A 23,123-nucleotide genomic window follows, 5' to 3' on the forward strand; every position below is an offset into this window, starting at 1 on the left:
TCCCTCCACCCTGCTTTCCCACAACTCTGCTGGTTAGAGGCTCCCTCCACCATGAATTTGCCCAAACTGGGCTGGTTAGAGGCTCCCTCCACCATGAATTGGTCCAAACTGGGTTTTTTAGAGGCTCCCTCCACCATGAATTGGTCCAAACTGGGGTTTTTAGAGGCTCCCTCCACCATGAATTGGTCCAAACTGGGCTGTTTAGCGGCTCCCTCCACCATTAATTGGTCCAAACTGGGCTGGTTAGAGGCTCCCTCCACCATGAATTTGCCCAAACTGGGCTGGTTAGAGGCTCCCTCCACCATGAATTTGCCCAAACTGGGCTGGTTAGAGGCTCCCTCCACCATGAATTGGTCCAAACTGGGTTTTTTAGAGGCTCCCTCCACCATGAATTTGCCCAAACTGGGCTGTTTAGAGGCTCCCTCCACCATGAATTGGTCCAAACTGGGCTGTTTAGAGGCTCCCTCCACCATTAATTGGTCCAAACTGGGCTGGTTAGAGGCTCCCTCCACCATGAATTTCCCAAAACTTGGCTGTTTAGAGGCTCCCTCCACCATTAATTGGTCCAAACTGGGCTGGTTAGAGGCTCCCTCCACCATGAATTTGCCCAAACTGGGCTGTTTAGAGGCTCCCTCCACCATGAATTGGTCCAAACTGGGTTTTTTAGAGGCTCCCTCCACCATGAATTGGTCCAAACTGGGCTGTTTAGAGGCTCCCTCCACCATGAATTTGCCCAAACTGGGCTGTTTAGCGGCTCCCTCCACCATTAATTGGTCCAAACTGGGCTGGTTAGAGGCTCCCTCCACCATGAATTTGCCCAAACTGGGCTGTTTAGAGGCTCCCTCCACCATGAATTTGCCCAAACTGGGCTGGTTAGAGGCTCCCTCCACCATGAATTGGTCCAAACTGGGGTTTTTAGAGGCTCCCTCCACCATGAATTGGTCCAAACTTGGCTGTTTAGAGGCTCCCTCCACCATGAATTGGTCCAAACTGGGGTGGTTAGAGGCTCCCTCCACCATTAATTGGTCCAAACTGGGCTGGTTAGAGGCTCCCTCCACCATTAATTGGTCCAAACTGGGCTGGTTAGAGGCTCCCTCCACCATGAATTGGTCCAAACTGGGGTTTTTAGAGGCTCCCTCCACCATGAATTGGTCCAAACTTGGCTGTTTAGAGGCTCCCTCCACCATTAATTGGTCCAAACTGGGCTGGTTAGAGGCTCCCTCCACCATGAATTGGTCCAAACTGGGTTTTTTAGAGGCTCCCTCCACCATGAATTGGTCCAAACTGGGGTTTTTAGAGGCTCCCTCCACCATGAATTGGTCCAAACTGGGCTGTTTAGCGGCTCCCTCCACCATTAATTGGTCCAAACTGGGCTGGTTAGAGGCTCCCTCCACCATGAATTTGCCCAAACTGGGCTGTTTAGAGGCTCCCTCCACCATGAATTTGCCCAAACTGGGCTGGTTAGAGGCTCCCTCCACCATGAATTGGTCCAAACTGGGGTTTTTAGAGGCTCCCTCCACCATGAGTTGGTCCAAACTTGGCTGTTTAGAGGCTCCCTCCACCATTAATTGGTCCAAACTGGGCTGGTTAGAGGCTCCCTCCACCATGAATTTCCCAAAACTTGGCTGTTTAGAGGCTCCCTCCACCATTAATTGGTCCAAACTGGGCTGGTTAGAGGCTCCCTCCACCATGAATTTGCCCAAACTGGGCTGTTTAGAGGCTCCCTCCACCATGAATTTGCCCAAACTGGGCTGTTTAGAGGCTCCCTCCACCATGAATTGGTCCAAACTGGGTTTTTTAGAGGCTCCCTCCACCATGAATTGGTCCAAACTGGGCTGTTTAGAGGCTCCCTCCACCATGAATTTGCCCAAACTGGGCTGGTTAGCGGCTCCCTCCACCATTAATTGGTCCAAACTGGGTTTTTTAGAGGCTCCCTCCACCATGAATTTGCTCAAACTGGGCTGGTTAGAGGCTCCCTCCACCATGAATTGGTCCAAACTGGGTTTTTTAGAGGCTCCCTCCACCATGAATTTGCCCAAACTGGGCTGGTTAGAGGCTCCCTCCACCATGAATTGGTCCAAACTGGGGTTTTTAGAGGCTCCCTCCACCATGAATTTGCCCAAACTGGGGTGTTTAGAGGCTCCCTCCACCATGAATTTGCCCAAACTCTGCTGGTTAGAGGCTCAATCCACCCTGATTTTCAAAACAAATGTTGGTGCCAACCTCAACTTACTACAAGGGCCGAATTCACTGCTGGTGACAAGCTCTCCTCACTGCAAGTGCCAAATACACATGTTTCAAGGTGTTTTCCTACTGTCAGAGAGGTGGTATTGAGTGTGTAAAGTGTGTAGTTGTTAGGCTGTGATGTTGGGGTAATAGAGGGTCTTTGGTGTGTTAGATGCCCCCAGACATGCTTCCCCTGCTGTCCCAGTGTCATTCCAGAGGTGTTGGCATCATTTCCTGGGGTGTCATAGTGGACTTGGTGACCCTCCAGACACGGATTTGGGTTTCCCCCTTAACGAGTATCTGTTCCCCATAGACTATAATGGGGTTCGAAACCCATTCGAACACACGAACATTGAGCGGCTGTTCGAATCGAATTTCGAACCTCGAACATTTTAGTGTTCGCTCATCTCTAGTGTATACTATATATACTCTATGTTCTGTATGGTCCGGTTATGTGTATACTATATATACTCTATGGTCCCTATGGTCTGGTTATGTGTATACTATATACACTCTATGGTCCAGTTATGTGTATACTATATACATTTTATGGTCTCTATGGTCCGGTTAGGTGTATACTATATACACTCTATGGTCTCTATGGTCCGGTTATGTGTATACTATATATTCTCTATGGTCTCTATGGTCCGGTTATGTGTATACTATATATACTCTATGGTCTCTATGGTCCGGTTATGTGTATACGATATACACTTTATGGTCTCTATGGTCCGGTTAGGTGTATACTATATATACTCTATGGTCTCTATGGTCCGGTTATGTGTATACTATATACACTCTATGGTCTCTATGGTCCGGTTAGGTGTATACTATATACACTCTATGGTCTATATGGTCCGGTTATGTGTATACTATATATACTCTATGGTCTCTATGGTCCGGTTAGGTGTATACTATATATACTCTATGGTCTCTATGGTCCGGTTATGTGTATACTATATATACTCTATGGTCTCTATGGTCCGGTTAGGTGTATACTATATATACTCTATGGTCTCTATGGTCCGGTTATGTGTATACGATATACACTTTATGGTCTCTATGGTCCTGTTAGGTGTATACTATATATACTCTATGTTCTGTATGGTCCGGTTAGGTGTATACTATATACACTCTATGGTCTCTATGGTCCGGTTATGTGTATACGATATACACTTTATGGTCTCTATGGTCGGGTTAGGTGTATACTATATATACTCTATAGTCTCTATGGTCGGGTTAGGTGTATACTATATATACTCTATGGTCCGGTTAGGTGTATACTATATATACTCTATGGTCTCTATGGTCCGGTCAGGTGTATACAGTATGACAGAACACTATATAGAGAGCGGGCACTAGCAGAAGATACAGTCGGGCACAGGGCACCCTCAGACATAAGATTTTTATCCATTGTACATTTTCCTGCAGCCGTATACTGAACCTAGTGAAGGATTCCTCATTCCCTCCCTGCAGAATGATCCTACATCTATTAAAGCAATGAACATTTGGTTTAATGTTGCTTGTATTGAAGTTTATAGCAGTGGGATGTTGCTTTTTAAGCCTATAAAAGCAAATGTGTTTTCCTAAGCCCCCCCCCCCAATCCTCACACCCATTGTTATAACATCACTATAGTGACACTGTATAAGGCAATGGTGCAGCCCCTGTGCCCTCATAGCCCAGCTGGCACACATGTAGTGTCAGCATCATCATCATCATCATCCTCCCTGCTTAAGAACTGCAGCAGACAAGCACTTAGCACTAGACTAGATGTGAGCTGGGTACAGAGATGCTTCATGGCAGGAGTCACCCTGCTGGCAGTATGTAAATCTACCTGCAGACTGACTATCTCAGGCTACCCACGCACTCCAAGACTTGTAAGCAGGAGAGCAACATCTCCAGGATCCTTCCAGACACACAGCGCTGCACTTGGGACATTCACATCCAGCTCCTTGAAGTCTGAACCCCTCGTCTTCAGAGATGTTTGCCTCTATCTGGTATGCCAAGAAGCTGGGGCGCAGGTTTGTGCACAATGCCAGGAAAGCCAAACTGCAGAAGGTACAAGACAATGTGCATTCTTCTATATCAATAGTATGGGCTTTTATTGTTACTTTTATTTATTGTTTTGTTTTATTGTATTACTTTTTGCATAATAATAATAATAATAATAATAATAATAATAATTATGTAATCATGTATCATTGTATTACTTTTCTTCTTGTTACTATTATATTTATAGAATTCTATACTACTTCAATATATGTTTATGTTGCATATGTTATATATATAATTTTTTTACTATTTGTATTTTATCTCTTTTTCTATCTATATATAATATAATTTAAAATATTTTATATGATTACATAGTATACATATTTATTTATAATTGTTATTAGATTTTTATACCATCGTTATATTATTTCCTATTATTTTTACATTTTAATTGATACGGTTATTAGGCTATTACTTTCTATAATTTTAGCATGTATTATTTATAGTATTTTATGTCATTTTTGTACTATATTATCTTATGTTACTGTTATTATATAGTCATTTTTTCTGATATTTTTTTTGGTTATCACTATTGATTGGTTATCATTTATATTATTATTAAATTGCATATAATAGTGTGTGTGTGTATATGTATATATATATATATATATATATATATATATATATATATATATATATATATATATATAATTAAATTAATTCTTATATTATTATAGTATATTTTTATATGGTTATTTTAGTAATATATACTATATATATATATATATATATATATATATATATATATATATATAATTTTATATATATATATATATATTAATTCTACTTAAATATTTTTATATATTATTATTATTATTATTTTTTATTATTATCATCATTATTTTATTATTATTATTATTATTATTATTATTATTATTATTATTTTATTATTATTATTATATTACCATTTAACAAGTTAGATCCATATTTATTTTACTGTATTAACTTCATATACTAATATAATACAGCGTAACAGGTTTGACATGTATTTGCTGCCTTGTTAACAGAAGCAGCAGAGCCGAGTTTGTCATGTGTCCCACCTCCTAGTACTACAACGTACATAGTACTACAGTCTGTTTGCCGCTCTCCATAGGACTGCAGGTAAAGCTGCTGCATTACAGCATTTCAAGTCCCAGAGTCACCACCGCCGTGCACAAGATAAACAGGTCAATGACAAATTGAGCTCTGCTGTACCTGTGTCTATAACTTCTGGCAGCTTCGGGGTTAATCATAGTATGATGGATCGGTGGATGATATCGATATAAAGCAGGTCTGTGGTTTCGTATCAGCAGGTACAAATTGCAAGTTGTGTTCCGCACCGTGGAAATGACGGAACCTCGAATTAGCTTTTTTTTTACGACTTTCGGGGGGTTTCGCTCAGATTTATTGCGTCACGTTATTAGTATTTTAATTAGAAATCCAAATGTTGTCATTAGCTGTAAATTGTTACAACTCTAAACCATTCTCCGTATACGGATGTAGCAGAGCTGGATTTGTTTCTTCTGTGCTCTGGGTTGGAATCACTGATGAGACAATGTGGTAGGTTCGCCAATGGGAAAAATTCATTGCAACATGTTATATCAGTGCTGGTTGTGTCAGATGACAAACTCAGCTCTGCTGTACCTCTGAACGTTGCTCATCTGGTACCAGATCTTATCACTCGGAGGGTAGAGTCTTATAACTAATTCAAGTGCGATGAGAATCTCAGCCAAACTATTATAGAAGGTTTCATATAGGTGAGTTATTCACGTACAGATGTAGCAGAGCTGACTTTGCTGTGATAACTGAAATGAATATCATTAGCGCGGAAGCTTGTGACCAATATTCCTATATATAGGTCACTTGACAAACTCAACTCTGCTACATCTCGAAATATTAGAGCTGCTACATTGTATATAAGACCGCGCCCCCCTGGTTATTAAGATTAGGTGAATTCTGTCATTGCCCCTTTAAGGCAAGATTGATCGTTGCAGCACTGCAGTAAATTGACGCCAAGCGGGTCCCAAAAAACGAATGCGGGTGACATTCTCCATGTTATGCCATTGCGATACCTTTTTTTTTTTTAGGCTGATTCTGATCATTAAGAAAATCGTATTTCCCTTCTTAAAGGGGCGGAGCATGAATCGGACTGGGATCTGGGCGGGGCTTAGTTAGTTCTTAATTTTTTACCAACTCATACTTTAGTTTTTTGTTAGACCTGGTTTGGCGCTGGTGCTAGTTTGTTGGAATTTCGAGCATTAGATACATCTATCATCACCTATACGGATGTAGCGCGGTTTAACCCATTGCAGAAGTCCAGGTTAACTCGGCTGCGTCTGTATACATTGTATGTTTCTGGTTTAGACCTGAAAACTCTACATTCCGGTATTTGCCAGGTAGAGAAGTCTGCATTAGGCTATACTGGACGAATTAAAGGGGTGGTACATCATCTGCTATCGATAGGATAGGGAATAATGTGATTTGTTGGGGTCCAAATGCTCGGACCCCAACCGATCTCGGGAATGGGTTCTGGTTCCCCTGCCTGGATGGCGCAACTAACTGGCACTATGGGAATGCTGAAGATAGCTCACCTTCTATAGGGAATGAATGGAGCAGTAGGGAGTATGCTAAATCTGTCACTACATCAGAACAGGAAAGCTATAGTAGTCTCATTATCGGGATCGGCGGGGGTCCCAGCAGTCAGAACCCCACCGATCATGACACTACTCCCTATCCTATTGATAGATAGGGAACTTATCAAATTTGTAACTTGATACAACCATGGACACTTGATTTTGCTGGGAAGTCTTCAAATGCTTTTGTCAGGCTCCGCCCCCGAGGAGCGCACTAGACATATATAGGGAATATCTGTTGTCTAGAGTATTTCTTTATAGGAAACCAACCAGAAATCCCACTTTTTATGTTATATCAGTATTTACAAAAGACCTTAAAATTTTGGAAATTGTTTAACAATCTTAAGTGTGTCTGACACTTCCCCGGCACGATCCCGCAGCTTGTAGACTTGTTGTTTTACCATTTCTATTTAAAGGGATTTTCCGGGACAGAAATATAAGGGTAGGTATTGATATCCTATACATATAGGGTAGGTATTGATATCAGATCAGCGGGGTCTGACAACTGACACCTCCAACACATTAGCTCTTCCATTGGGAGCTGCGGTCTGGAGAGCTTCACAGACCAGTGATATAGGGGCGGCTGTATATAGATTGTGGCCCCAAACGGTATAAACTTCATCTGACACTTATAAAAATAAAAAAAAGGGAGTCAAAAGATGGGATTTTTTTGTTTTTACTATAACATCGATGATGATGGATATAAGCGGAAAGTCTTTTATTTTTATCCATCCTGCTGACATTTTTTTGTCTGTTGTTCTGATGCTCCGACCGGTCAGAATAACAAACCTAAAGACAGTGAAGTTGGTGCTGTGCTGTGCCCATATATACAAGATATATGCTGTGCAGTGCCCATATATACAAGATATATACTGTGCAGTGCCCATACATACAAGATATATACTGTGCAGTGCCCATACATACAAGATATGTACTGTGCAGTGCCCATATATACAGGATATGTACTGTGCAGTGCCCATATATACAGGATATATACTGTGCAGTGCCCATATATACAGGATATATACTGTGCAGTGCCCATATATACAGGATATGTACTGTGCAGTGCCCATATATACAAGATATGTACTGTGCAGTGTCCATATATACAGGATATATACTGTGCAGTGCCCATATATACAAGATATATACTGTGCAGTGCCCATACATACAAGATATATACTGTGCAGTGCCCATACATACAAGATATATACTGTGCAGTGCTCATACATACAAGATATGTACTGTGCAGTGCCCATATATACAGGATATGTACTGTGCAGTGTCCATATATACAAGATATGTACTGTGCAGTGCCCATATATACAAGATATGTACTGTGCAGTGCTCATATATACAAGATATGTACTGTGCAGTGCTCATATATACAAGATATGTACTGTGCAGTGCCCATATATACAGGATATGTACTGTGCAGTGTCCATATATACAGGATATGTACTGTGCAGTGCCCATATATACAAGATATGTACTGTGCAGTGTCCATATATACAGGATATATACTGTGCAGTGCCCATATATACAGGATATATACTGTGCAGTGTCCATATATACAGGATATATACTGTGCAGTGCCCATATATACAAGATATATACTGTGCAGTGCCCATATATACAAGATATGTACTGTGCAGTGCCCATATATACAAGATATGTACTGTGCAGTGTCCATATATACAGGATATATACTGTGCAGTGCCCATATATACAAGATATATACTGTGCAGTGCCCATATATACAAGATATGTACTGTGCAGTGCCCATATATACAAGATATGTACTGTGCAGTGTCCATATATACAGGATATATACTGTGCAGTGCCCATATATACAAGATATATACTGTGCAGTGTCCATATATACAGGATATATACTGTGTAGTGCCTATATATACAAGATATATACTGTGCAGTGCCCATATATACAAGATATATACTGTGCAGTGCCCATATATACAAGATATATACTGTGCAGTGCCTATATATACAAGATATATACTGTGCAGTGCCCATACATACAAAATATTTACTGTGCAGTGCCCATACATACAAGATATATACTGTGCAGTGCCCATATATACAAGATATATACTGTGCAGTGCCCATATATACAAGATATATACTGTGCAGTGCCTATATATACAAGATATATACTGTGCAGTGTCCATATATACAAAATATTTACTGTGCAGTGCCCATACATACAAGATATATACTGCAAAGTGCCCATATATACAAGATATATGCTATGCAGTGTCCATATATAAAAGATATATACTGTGCAGTGCTGATGTAATATACAAAACATATACATTGCAGTGTCCATATATACAGGGTAACAGACATGTAGTGTGGAATTTAGAATAAGAAAGAGAAGAGGTCGTGTGCAGTGCCTATATACCTGTATACCTGTATATACAGGAGCAGTACTGCACTTTGCCCATATAGGCAGGATTAGAGAACTGGTGCTATGTGTTGCCCATATATACAGGGTGAGAGAAGACTCATTGCATTGACCAAGTATGCGGTATAATAGTAGTGGCCCATATATGTAGGGTAAGATAATTAGTACTGTGCATTGTCTATTTATACATGGTAAGAGAAGTGGTACTGTGCAGTGCTTATCTATCTGTATAGGATAAATCAAGCTGTGTGGGTACAGACCCTCCAGGAACCTTAGAGCCCCGATGGCCACCCAAACCACCTATATTATAAATCCCTATTACAGTGATGTCACATTCATTAGATTTGACTCATTCAAGTAAATAGGTATGAGCTGCAATACCAAGCACAGCCACTAGACAATGAAAGGCGCTGTGCTAGGTACTCAGTGATGATGCTGCAGAACTTGTCTGAATATTGTGGTGTCACAACACTGCTCATCTAATATTGATGACCCATCCTAGCTCCTTGTTCAGAATTAAATAAACATGGCTGCTTTCTTCCAGAAATGGAATTGCAGAGCCGTTAAATCGAATGGGTCAGAGCTGCAATACCACACACAACCTGTGGACAGTCGTGGCGCTGCTTCTGGAAATGAAGCAGTCCTGTTTAACAACTCTATCACTGTGGAGCGGTTTATGGGCCCTGTCGATTATTGGAGTCCCCCTGGTCATACTATCTTATGGCGCCAAAAATGTCACTCTAACGGTGTGCAATGATGTCATCGTGAAGGCGGGGTTTGCATTAGTGGGAGGGGCTTGGTATATATCTGAAAGTGTTCTTATAAGACAGGTATGTTTTCTATGGAGGTGTCTGTTATAAGTGTCTTATTGCACTTGGAAATGAGGGTCTTGTGCGATGTCTTGGACATATCTTCACACCTTTTCACTAATTCCGAGGACCTGTCGACGCCTCGCAATCAGATAACATTGAAGAATCGGCTGTCGTTGATTTGCAGCCTCGAGAAGCGTATAAAAATAGAGCGCGTATGGGAAAGCTGCGGTACGTGATTGTAAACAGTTATGTAATATGATGGAGCGCGTAATACGGGATGAATTCTGATTTATTTATCAGGACTCTCGTAGCCGGGGGCCTCCTGCGGGGAAGGATATCACATGTCCTGAGCTGAGCTGAGATTTGGTCGACATACTCTCTTAATGACCAATTTCTTGGAGGAACATCTAAAAACATAGATGCGAAATGTCGAGAACCTCTGGGAACCATCTCAAGGATGGAAATTTTTGGAAATCTGTAGAGTGTGATGACCATTAAAAAGAGACGGTAAGACTTGGGCTATGGGGTCACAGAGACCTTCTTAGTAGCATCTAGTACAGACCTGGGCAAAGCATGGCCCCCGAGCCATATCCGGCCCCCTGACTGATTCAGACCGGCCCGCATAGCTTGACTAGGGAGGCGTGTCTTAGTGTCGGCAGGACAGTGCAAGAAGATGGAGACGTGTGGTGTTTGTCATAAGGTACTGAGAGGGGAGGGGAATGTGAGATGCAGGGTGGAGTGTGTCTGTGTGTGTCTGTATGTGTGTGTCTGTATGTGTGTGTCTCAGTAACCTAGGGGCAGAGATGGAAGGGGAAAGTTATACTAGGGCAGAGATGGCAGTTGGAGGGGGGGCATGAAACTGGGGACAGATGGAGGGGGGACATAAAATGGGGCAGATGAAGGAGGATATGAAACTGAAGGAGAAATGGAGGGGGGACATGAAACTGAGGGTAGATGAAAGGGGCACTTAAACTGGGGGGACATTAAACTGGGGACAACTGGAGGGGGCATTAAACCGTGGAGGTAGCTAGAGGGGGACCTGTCTGCCTCTAGTTGCCCCCAGTTTAATGTCACCCTCCAGCTACCCCTACGGTTTAATGTCTGCTTCCAGCTGCCCGCTTTTAATGTCCCCCTCTAGTTGCCCCCAGTTTCATGTCCCGCTCCAGCTGTCAATTTATTGCCCCCCTCCAACTACCCCCACTGTTTAATGTCCCCCTCCAGCTGCTCCAGTTTCATGTCCCCTCTAGTTTCCCACAGGTTAAACTGGGGCACCAGGAGAGGGACTTAATACTGTGGGGCAGTTGGAAGGGAACATTATAATGTGGGGAAATATAGTGTACGGGTGACTGTAGGAGGATTATACTGTGTGGGGGCACATGGAAAGATGATTGGGAATGGGCGGAGTCAACATAGAAGTGGGTGGAGCTAAATTTATCGCGGCGCGGCCCTCTAGCATAGTTTCAATTTCTTATCAATTGCCCACCCCTGATCTAGTGTATAGAAGTCATTGTCGGAATCTTCCATTGAACAACTTCTCAACTTTTTGAGTATCATGACGTAAACTTAAAAAGATTCCCCCGGGGGTCCACCCTTACCCGAGTTCGAATTCAGACTCATGAAAACGAGCCAATATAATATCATGACATGATGGCCAAACCCTGGACAGGCACCCCGTTTCTTTTGGTCTGGCGAAGATCACTTTGGTCATCCGGAACTTCAAAAAGTTTGTAAAGGTGGGTCAATGTTGGAAAGATTCCGGTCAGCAATGGAGCCTCATCTTCACTTCAATTTTGAAAAAAAATTGAGAAATTTAATAGAGAGTTACCTACAGGACTGTGAATAAGTTTTAGGCAGGTGGTGGTGGGGAAAATGGAACAAAGTCCGAATGCTTTCAGACACAGAAGGGTTAATAGTTTTTATTATTATTTTTTTTTTTTTAAGAAAAGAGAAAGTAAATTTGAAAGTAACATTTTTCCACACCCGCCTAAAACTTTTGCACTGTACTGTAGATTCTGCCATCTCCTGACTTCCTCATTTTATCATCCTCCCCAAGGACTTTCCACTCGGCTCAACATATTCTGAAATGCGTGGCACCAGATGGCCAGCTTTCCAAAAAATATGATTTTGTGATACTCTATCACAAGACGATAGGCTATACCTGTCTATATATGGACGCCCGGTGGCCGTGTTGTGTATAGCAGTCTGTCAAGAGTTTTGATAGCATGTTACATTATTGTATTGAATTTGTTTTATGAGAAATTTGGGTCCTTAACCAAATTTTAGTCATGGTAGGGGTGGATACCTGTGATGGCGATGGGTACCACTAAGGACCTCCTCTATGAGCTAGAATGGGATCTTTTCTGGAGGACCTGGTCTGACTGTCTATTACATTTAAATGGTCAGTGTGTAATACTGCATTTCACCTGTAGAGGCCACTGCAGGAAAACTGTATTATACTATACCTGTAAATAGGGGAGGCTGTTCAGGTGACAGCTAGAACCGAGAGTCTCTCTATGGAGGACCCGACACATCCTAACATTACACATTGATATCAATTGACACTGAGCAATACAACATTTCTCCTGCGGAGGCGGTGTAGAAAAATTGAACACAGTTTAGTTTGTATAAAGTGAAGGATCCCTTTAAGGGATCCTTTAAGTGATTTTCCAATTCTTAATATAATTTAGTTGCCAAAAAACATATACTTCTTATCTTGCGTCTATTATATTATAAGTAATTGTATAACTTTGCAGGTACCACTGCTCGCCCACTGTATGTAGGTGGATGGCGGTGGGTTGTATCTTGGCTAAATAGAGTTCTACTGACTGTACACTGAACGGTTGTTGAAGGCATGACAAATGTACGCAGCCTACCGTACAGTGGCAAGACAGATGACAGGTGGGAGATGGCGCCATTATTTCCAGGTAATTATGAAAAGAGGAGATTCTGTAGATGAAATAATGAGATTAATAATTCCACATAAATTTTATAACTCTAAAGTGCTGTAATGTCTTTTATTCCAAATGATATCTGGATTTACAGTGTTTGGTAGAGTCCTAGTCTGTAGAACTGCTATATGTGACCCCGTGTCTACCTGTACTATGAATAAGACTATGATCACTGAAGAGGGGGTGGGGTGGGGGCAGTATTATAGTAGTTATATTCTTGTACATAGGAGCAGTATTATAGTAGTTATATTCTTGTACATAGGAGTAGTATTATAGTAGTTATGTTCTTGTACATAGGAGTAGTATTATAGTAGTTATATTCTTGTATATAGGAGCAGTATTATAGTAGTTATATTCTTGTACATAGGAGGTACTATTATAGTAGTTATATTCTTGTACATAGGAGCAGTATTATAGTAGTTATATTCTTGTACATAGGAGTAGTATTATAGTAGTTATATTCTTGTACATAGGAGCAGTATTATAGTAGTTATATTCTTGTATATAGGAGCAGTATTATAGTAGTTATATTCTTGTACATAGGAGTAGTATTATAGTAGTTATATTCTTGTACATAGGAGTAGTATTATAGTAGTTATATTCTTGTACATAGGAGTAGTATTATAGTAGTTATATTCTTGTACATAGGAGCAGTATTATAGTAGTTATATTCTTGTATATAGGAGCAGTATTATAGTAGTTATATTCTTGTATATAGGAGCAGTATTATAGTAGTTATATTCTTGTACATAGGAGTAGTATTATAGTAGTTATAATCTTGTACATAGGAGTAGTATTATAGTAGTTATATTCTTATACATATGAGGTAGTATTATAGTAGTTATATTCTTGTACATAGGAGTAGTATTATAGTAGTTATATTCTTGTACATAGGGGGCAGTATTATAGTAGTTATATTCTTGTACATAGGAGCAGTATTATAGTAGTTATATTCTTGTACATATGAGGTAGTATTATAGTAGTTATATTCTTGTACATAGGAGTAGTATTATAGTAGTTATATTCTTGTACATAGGAGCAGTATTATAGTAGTTATATTCTTGTACATAGGAGCAGTATTATAGTAGTTATATTCTTGTACATAGGAGTAGTATTATAGTAGTTATATTCTTGTACATAGGAGCAGTATTATAGTAGTTATATTCTTGTACATAGGAGCAGTATTATAGTAGTTATATTCTTGTACATAGGAGTAGTATTATAGTAGTTATATTCTTGTACATAGAAGTAGTATTATAGTAGTTATATTCTTGTACATAGGAGTAGTATTATAGTAGTTATATTCTTGTACATAGGAGCAGTATTATAGTAGTTATATTCTTGTACATATGAGGTAGTATTATAGTAGTTATATTCTTGTACATAGGAGTAGTATTATAGTAGTTATATTCTTGTACATAGGGGGCAGTATTATAGTAGTTATATTCTTGTACATAGGAGCAGTATTATAGTAGTTATATTCTTGTATATAGGAGCAGTGTTATAGTAATTATATTCTTGTACATAGGAGGTAGTATTATAGTAGTTATATTCTTGTACATAGGAGCAGTATTATAGTAGTTATATTCTTGTACATATGAGGTAGTATTATAGTAGTTATATTCTTGTACATAGGAGTAGTATTATAGTAGTTATATTCTTGTACATAGGAGCAGTATTATAGTAGTTATATTCTTGTACATAGGAGCAGTATTATAGTAGTTATATTCTTGTACATATGAGGTAGTATTATAGTAGTTATATTCTTGTACATAGGAGCAGTATTATAGTAGTTATATTCTTGTACATAGGAGCAGTATTATAGTAGTTATATTCTTGTATATAGGAGCAGTGTTATAGTAATTATATTCTTGGACATAGGAGGTAGTATTATAGTAGTTATATTCTTGTACATAGGAGCAGTATTATAGTAGTTATATTCTTGTACATATGAGGTAGTATTATAGTAGTTATATTCTTGTACATAGGAGTAGTATTATAGTAGTTATATTCTTGTACATAGGAGCAGTATTATAGTAGTTATATTCTTGTACATAGGAGCAGTATTATAGTAGTTATATTCTTGTACATATGAGGTAGTATTATAGTAGTTATATTCTTGTACATAGGAGCAGTATTATAGTAGTTATATTCTTGTACATAGGAGCAGTATTATAGTAGTTATATTCTTGTATATAGGAGCAGTGTTATAGTAATTATATTCTTGTACATAGGAGGTAGTATTATAGTAGTTATATTCTTGTACATAGGAGCAGTATTATAGTAGTTATATTCTTGTACATATGAGGTAGTATTATAGTAGTTATATTCTTGTACATAGGAGTAGTATTATAGTAGTTATATTCTTGTACATAGGAGCAGTATTATAGTAGTTATATTCTTGTACATAGGAGCAGTATTATAGTAGTTATATTCTTGTACATATGAGGTAGTATTATAGTAGTTATATTCTTGTACATAGGAGCAGTATTATAGTAGTTATATTCTTGTACATAGGAGCAGTATTATAGTAGTTATATTCTTGTACATATGAGGTAGTATTATAGTAGTTATATTCTTGTACATAGGAGCAGTATTATAGTAGTTATATTCTTGTACATAGGAGCAGTATTATAGTAGTTATATTCTTGTACATAGGAGGTACTATTATAGTAGTTATATTCTTGTACATAGGAGCAGTATTATAGTAGTTATATTCTTGTACATAGGAGTAGTATTATAGTAGTTATGTTCTTGTACATAGGAGCAGTATTATAGTAGTTATATTCTTGTATATAGGAGCAGTATTATAGTAGTTATATTCTTGTACATAGGGGCAGTATTATAGTAGTTATATTCTTGTACATAGGAGCAGTATTATAGTAGTTATATTCTTGTATATAGGAGCAGTGTTATAGTAGTTATATTCTTGTACATAGGAGTAGTATTATAGTAGTTATATTCTTGTACATATGAGGTAGTATTATAGTAGTTATATTCTTGTACATAGGAGTAGTATTATAGTAGTTATATTCTTGTACATAGGGGGCAGTATTATAGTAGTTATATTCTTGTACATAGGAGCAGTATTATAGTAGTTATATTCTTGTATATAGGAGCAGTGTTATAGTAATTATATTCTTGTACATAGGAGGTAGTATTATAGTAGTTATATTCTTGTACATAGGAGTAGTATTATAGTAGTTATATTCTTGTACATAGGAGCAGTATTATAGTAGTTATATTCTTGTACATAGGAGCAATATTATAGTAGTTATATTCTTGTACATATGAGGTAGTATTATAGTAGTTATATTCTTGTACATAGGAGTAGTATTATAGTAGTTATATTCTTGTACATAGGAGTAGTATTATAGTAGTTATATTCTTGTACATAGGAGTAGTATTATAGTAGTTATATTCTTGTACATAGGAGCAGTATTATAGTAGTTATACTCTTGTACATATGAGGTAGTATTATAGTAGTTATATTCTTGTACATAGGAGTAGTATTATAGTAGTTATATTCTTGTACATAGGAGCAGTATTATAGTAGTTATATTCTTGTACATATGAGGTAGTATTATAGTAGTTATATTCTTGTACATAGGAGCAGTATTATAGTAGTTATATTCTTGTACATAGGAGCAGTATTATAGTAGTTATATTCTTGTACATATGAGGTAGTATTATAGTAGTTATATTCTTGTACATAGGAGCAGTATTATAGTAGTTATATTCTTGTACATAGGAGCAGTATTATAGTAGTTATATTCTTGTACATAGGAGCAGTATTATAGTAGTTATATTCTTGTACATAGGAGCAGTATTATAGTAGTTATATTCTTGTACATAGGAGCAGTATTATAGTAGTTATATTCTTGTATATAGAAGTAGTATTATACAGTCCTATGAAAAAGTTTGGGCACCCCTATTAATCTTAATCATTTTTTGTTCTAAATATTTTGGTGTTTGCAGCAGCCATTTCAGTTTGATATATCTAATAACTGATGGACACAGTAATATTTCAGGATTGAAATGAGGTTTATTGTACTAACAGAAAAAGTGCAACATGCATTAAACCAAAATTTGACCGGTGCAAAAGTATGGGAACCTCAACAGAAAAGTGACCTTAATATTTAGTACATCCTCCTTTTGCAAAGATAACAGCCTCTAGTCGCTTCCTGTAGCTTTTAATCAGTTCCTGGATCCTGGATGAAGGGATTTTGGACCATTCCTCTTTACAAAACAATTCAAGTTCAGTTAAGTTTGATGGTCGCCGAGCATGGACAGCCCGCTCTCAAATGATCTGAAAACAAAGATTGTTCAACATAGTTGTTCAGGGGAAGGATACAAAAAGTTGTCTCAGAGATTTAACCTGTCAGTTTCCACTGTGAGGAACATAGTAAGGAAATGGAAGACCACAGGGACAGTTCTTGTTAAGCCCAGAAGTGGCAGGCCAAGAAAAATATCAGAAAGGCAGAGAAGAAGAATGGTGAGAACAGTCAAGGACAATCCACAGACCACCTCCAAAGAGCTGCAGCATCATCTTGCTGCAGATGGTGTCACTGTGCATCGGTCAACTATACAGCGCACTTTGCACAAGGAGAAGCTGTATGGGAGAGTGATGAGAAAGAAGCCGTTTCTGCACGCACGCCACAAACAGAGTCGCCTGAGGTATGAAAAAGCACATTTGGACAAGCCAGCTTCATCTTGGAAGAAGGTCCTGTGGACTGATGAAACAAAGATTAAGTTGTTTGGTCATACAAAAAGGCGTTATGCATGGCGTCCAAAAAAAACAGCATTCCAAGAAAAACACATGCTACCCACTGTAATATTTGGTGGAGGTTCCATCATGCTTTGGGGCTGTGTGGCCAATGCCGGCACCGGGAATCTTGTTAAAGTTGAGGGTCGCATGGATTCCACTCAGTATCAGCAGATTCTTGAGAATAATGTTCAAGAATCAGTGACGAAGTTGAAGTTACGCCGGGGATGGATATTTCAGCAAGACAATGATCCAAAACACTGCTCCAAATCGACTCAGGCATTCATGCAGAGGAACAATTACAATGTTCTGGAATGGCCATCCCAGTCCCCAGACCTGAATATCATTGAACATCTGTGGGATGATTTGAAGCGGGCTGTCCATGCTCGGCGACCATCAAACTTACCTGAACTTGAATTGTAAAGAGGAATGGTCCAAAATACCTTCATCCAGGATCCAGGAACTGATTAAAAGCTACAGGAAGCGACTAGAGGCTGTTATCTTTGCAAAAGGAGGATCTACTAAATATTAATGTCACTTTTCTGTTGAGGTGCCCATACTTTTGCACCGGTCAAATTTTGGTTTAATGCATATTGCACATTTTCTGTTAGTACAATAAACCTCATTTCAATCCTGAAATATTACTGTGTCCATCAGTTATTAGATATATCAAACTGAAATGGCTGCTGCAAACACCAAAATATTTAGAGCTAAAAATGATTAAGATTAATAGGGGTGCCCAAACTTTTTCATAGGACTGTAGTAGGTATATTTTTGTACATAGGAGTAGTATTATAGTAGTTATATTCTTGTACATAGGAGCAGTATTATAGTAGTTATATTCTTGTACATAGGAGCAGTATTATAGTAGTTATATTCTTGTACATAGGAGTAGTATTATAGTAGTTATATTCTTGTACATAGGAGTAGTATTATAGTAGTTATATTCTTGTACATAGGAGTAGTATTATAGTAGTTATATTCTTGTACATAGGAGTAGTATTATAGTAGTTATATTCTTGTACATAGGAGTAGTATTATAGTAGTTATATTCTTGTACATAGGAGCAGTATTATAGTAGTTATATTCTTGTACATAGGAGCAGTATTATAGTAGTTATATTCTTGTACATAGGAGCAGTATTATACTAGTTATATTCTTGTACATAGGAGCAGTATTATAGTAGTTATATTCTTGTACATAGGAGCAGTATTATAGTAGTTATATTCTTGTACATAGGAGCAGTATTATAGTAGTTATATTCTTGTACATAGGAGGTAGTATTATACTAGTTATATTCTTGTACATAGGAGTGGTATTATAGTAGTTATATTCTTGTATATAGGAGTAGTATTATAGTAGTTATATTCTTGTACATAGGAGTAGTATTATAGTAGTTATATTCTTGTATATAGGAGTAGTATTATAGTAGTTATATTCTTGTACATAGGAGTAGTATTATATATGTGTGCTACATTCTAAGGTATGATCAGAAGAGGAGCAATAAATCAAATGCATTTAGTGAAGTTTTATTTAACAATTTTCTCCTGATTTAACTTAACATTCTCTGTACCGTAAACACTACTGTAAGATGTGACAGATTCGGCGCTGCTGCTGTGATGCTTTTATTTCCACATCTTAGACTACATTACTTGCATTGTGCTGAATTACAAGTAGGATTTTCTGGTTTTGCACATGTCCATGTACTGTTATTCAGCACACATTAACATTTATTATGGTGAGTCTTAGATAGAATTTACACTATGTTGACTGACCAGAAATGTAGCAAGATGTAATCCTTGATGAGGGGCTATGTTTTTCTGGTTGTGGGGGTATAAAACTCCACCCCCACCCCCTCCGTCTGATTCGAGTATCTTCCTATGTTTCCCATTATTTGACTTTTGGAAAGGCGTGAACGCCAGTTCAAGACCACCAACAGACATGTTGTCATGGAGATGTGTATAATAGGGGTTTCCTTTGTACTTATGCAGGGTCTGCTCTGTTCATGGTTTCTGCAGATTTCGCTCGCGCTGTCTTCGATACTACGTGATATCTGCAATCATGACTCACATCCAGGGGAGTTTGTAGTATAAAACCTTTATGCAAGTTTCCTATTGTGAAAAAAGTTACAAATTTGTGCGTTTCAGATTTAGCAGGAGGAGTCGTCTGAAACCCAAAAAATTTACTACAACTTATAACAGAAATTGGTGTAATTTATAGTACAATCGGAGATTGGAGCAGCTGTTGCAGAGAAAATTTCACTCCAGCGCTCCATAAACGTCTAAATAAATTCCCACATTCTGTCATTTTTTTTTTTTTTTAGAAATTGTTCGTACATTGTCGCTTCTCTGACACATCTTACAAATGCTTTATCAGATTGAGATTTGCGGGTTTTGGAGCCTGATCCAACTACTGGGGTAGCAGGGGTAGCGGCTGCAACTGGGCCCGGGACATTAGGGGTCCTGGCGACAGCCGCTACCGTTTTTTTTTTTTTTCTTTTCTTAATAGGCCATTACCGCCTGGAGTTACTCCAGACAGTAACGGATCCTATTTACTTACCGATCCTGGCAGTGGCAGTGGCATAATACTGTGTGCAGGGGCCACTATGGGGCATAATACTGTGTGCAGGGTCACTATGGGGGATAATACTGTGTGCAGGGGCCACTATGGTTGATAATACTGTGTGCAGGGGCCACTATGGGGTATAATACTGTGTGCAGGGGCCACTATGGGGCATAATACTGTGTGCAGGGGCTACTATGGGGGATAATACTGTGTGCAGGGGCCACTATGGGGCATAATACTGTGTGCAGGGGCCACTATGGGGGATAATACTGTGTGCAGGGGCCACTATGGGGTATAATACTGTGTGCAGGGGCCACTATGGGGGATAATACTGTGTGCAGGGGCCACTATGGGGCATAATACTGTGTGCAGGAGCCACTATGGGGCATAATACTGTGTGCAGGGGCCACTATGGGGCATGATACTGTGTGCAGGGGCCACTATGGGACATAATACTGTGTGCAGGGGCCACTATGGGGCATAATACTGTGTGCAGGGGCCACTATGGGGCATAATACTGTGTGCAGGGGCCACTATGGGGTATAATAGTCTGTGCAGGGGCCACTATGGGGTATAATACTGTGTGCAGGGGACACTATGGGACATAATACTGTGTGCAGGGGCCACTATGGGACATAATACTGTGTGCAGGGGCCACTATGGGGCATAATGCTGTTCGCAGTTGCTACTATTTGGCATAATACTGTTTCCTGTGACCACTATGGGGCATAGAGCGCGCAGGAATGTGGGGGGGGCAGTCGGTCGGGGTCTTTGGAGTCGGTCGGGGGGGGGGGGGGCATGTAAAAAGTTCACCACGGGCCCCCGCCATTCCTAGTTACGTCACTGGTCTTGTTGAAGGTGCCACTATTAGGAGGCGCCACTGTCACTAAGGGGGTGCTTCATAAGTTCCTATGATACATTTGGATCATGTGTTCTCATGTGTTTCAGGCACCAGACCGTCTTGTATAATTGAGACTAGATAGATGAGACCTCCAAAGTCGCCTGAACCCTGGTATACAGTCACTGCACCCTTTGTCCAGTGTAGAATCTCCACATTGCACCACTGCCATGTCCTCCATCCTTCGCCTGCAGTCGGAGCTCCTCTTACCCACGATGGGTTATGAAAGTAATTATATTAAAGTTAATATCCAAGATTTACCTTCAGAATCATTAGCCATCCTGCGGAGTAGGAGCAGACGGCGTCACCCTCAGAGACCCACATCCGAATCTACTATATAGTATAAAACTAATCAGTGTAATCCGGGCTAATAACGTATGTAATAAAAATGAATAATAGATGAAGCTCGGCCCTTCTTACATATTACAATTTGTCCGGTGGTCATTATCTAGGCTGTATGTGGTGGGATCTGCACAGAGAAGTTCCTTTTTTTCCAACTTTATACTTACTAGAACTTTGCCAAGTCTGTCTTTGACCAAGTGGACAGATTCATCAAGAATGGAAGGAAGGTAAAATGATACAAATTGCAACAAATGTATCAAAATAGCACAATCTGTCCGGTATTTCTGTAACACGTGTGGCCTACACCTAACCACCTAACCTAAAGTGTAGCAGGGTATAGGTGAATTATAGAAGCCAAATGCTAGTTAGGTAGATAGGGAGAGATTTCAGCCGATCGCGATCGTGAAATTTTCTCGGAATCCGATCTTCCCGATCCCGATCGCTCAACCCTAGTCAATGCTTCTCTATGGGAAGAGTCACTTTTAGGGTTGAGATTTCGAAATCCGATTCCCGATCCTGTCATAGGTGTAAAAATTGGCTAAACCACAATAAGTTACGACACGCACTACATTCATTGTCCAGATGTGCTCAGTAAATCTACCGCAACGACTAAATCCCTATGTTATGTATGGATAATGTGATAAAACCAGTCGAGCAGAAAGGACAATTTTGTTGTATTTATGACGTCCTCTTATTCACTCTGCCGTACAATGTGTGACCGCCATATGGGTGGTTACCTGTTTATTGGTGTGCCAGATTGTATCCGATCACACAGGCTTGATGACTGGTGGTAAAGTGCTGAAATGAACAGGGTTCTCGAGAGGGGTTCGTATAGTGTATGTGATTTGACCTCTGTACATGACTTAGATAGCTGCCATTTGTTGTCTATTTAGAATACACGACTGACAGACAAAATAAAGTTAGCTCCCAGGGGCCACATGGTGGCTCAGTGGTTAGCACCGCAGCCTTGCAGCACTGGAGTCCTGGTGTTCAAATCCCGCCAAGGGCATAAAACCATCTGCAAGGAGTTTGTATGTTCTCCCCGTGTCTGCATGGATTTCCATCCTATATTCCAAAGACATACTGATAGGGAAAAATGTACATTGTGAGCTCTATGTGGGGCTCACAATCTACATTTAAAAAAAAAAAAATAAATAAATAAAGTTAGTTCCCAGGTCCCAGAAAAGAATAGTCGTGCCCCTTCGTGCCTTTCTTCTTGGCTGGAAATATCCCGATGTAAGATCAACAGCTTTTCAAAACAACACAATTTTGCAATATTCTGTCACAAGATATCTATCCTGTATGTGTCTGTGTGTGGCCACCCAGTGGTTGAATTGTGAATTACAGCCTTTCAAGGGTTTTACTAGTATTGTACATACTTGTCTTGTATCGGATTCATGAGACATTGGATTCTTTAGGTTGAAGCCTCGCGTTTCGTAAAAGTTGCTTTTTTTGCTATGGATTTCAAGCCAAATCC

General features: G+C 39.3%; 1 protein-coding gene across 9 annotated transcripts in view; it reads left to right on the forward strand.

The window, feature by feature from the left end:
* Positions 1-23,123, forward strand: part of DLG2 (discs large MAGUK scaffold protein 2) — a 1,022,754-nt gene that overhangs the window by 633,719 nt on the left and 365,912 nt on the right. Inside the window, exon 1 of one of the 9 annotated variants that reach the window (XM_075266206.1) lies at positions 3,705-4,285. The exons of 7 other annotated variants lie outside the window; for them this stretch is intronic. In XM_075266206.1, the coding sequence (XP_075122307.1) occupies positions 4,208-4,285 (78 nt within the window). In that variant the 5' untranslated portion in view covers positions 3,705-4,207. Of the gene's footprint in view, positions 1-3,704; positions 4,286-23,123 lie in introns of those variants that run through there. One more of the 9 variants, XM_075266209.1, reaches the window with a different exon arrangement.

Source organism: Leptodactylus fuscus, chromosome 2 (assembly GCF_031893055.1).
Source record: "Leptodactylus fuscus isolate aLepFus1 chromosome 2, aLepFus1.hap2, whole genome shotgun sequence".
NCBI lineage: Eukaryota > Metazoa > Chordata > Amphibia > Anura > Leptodactylidae > Leptodactylus > Leptodactylus fuscus.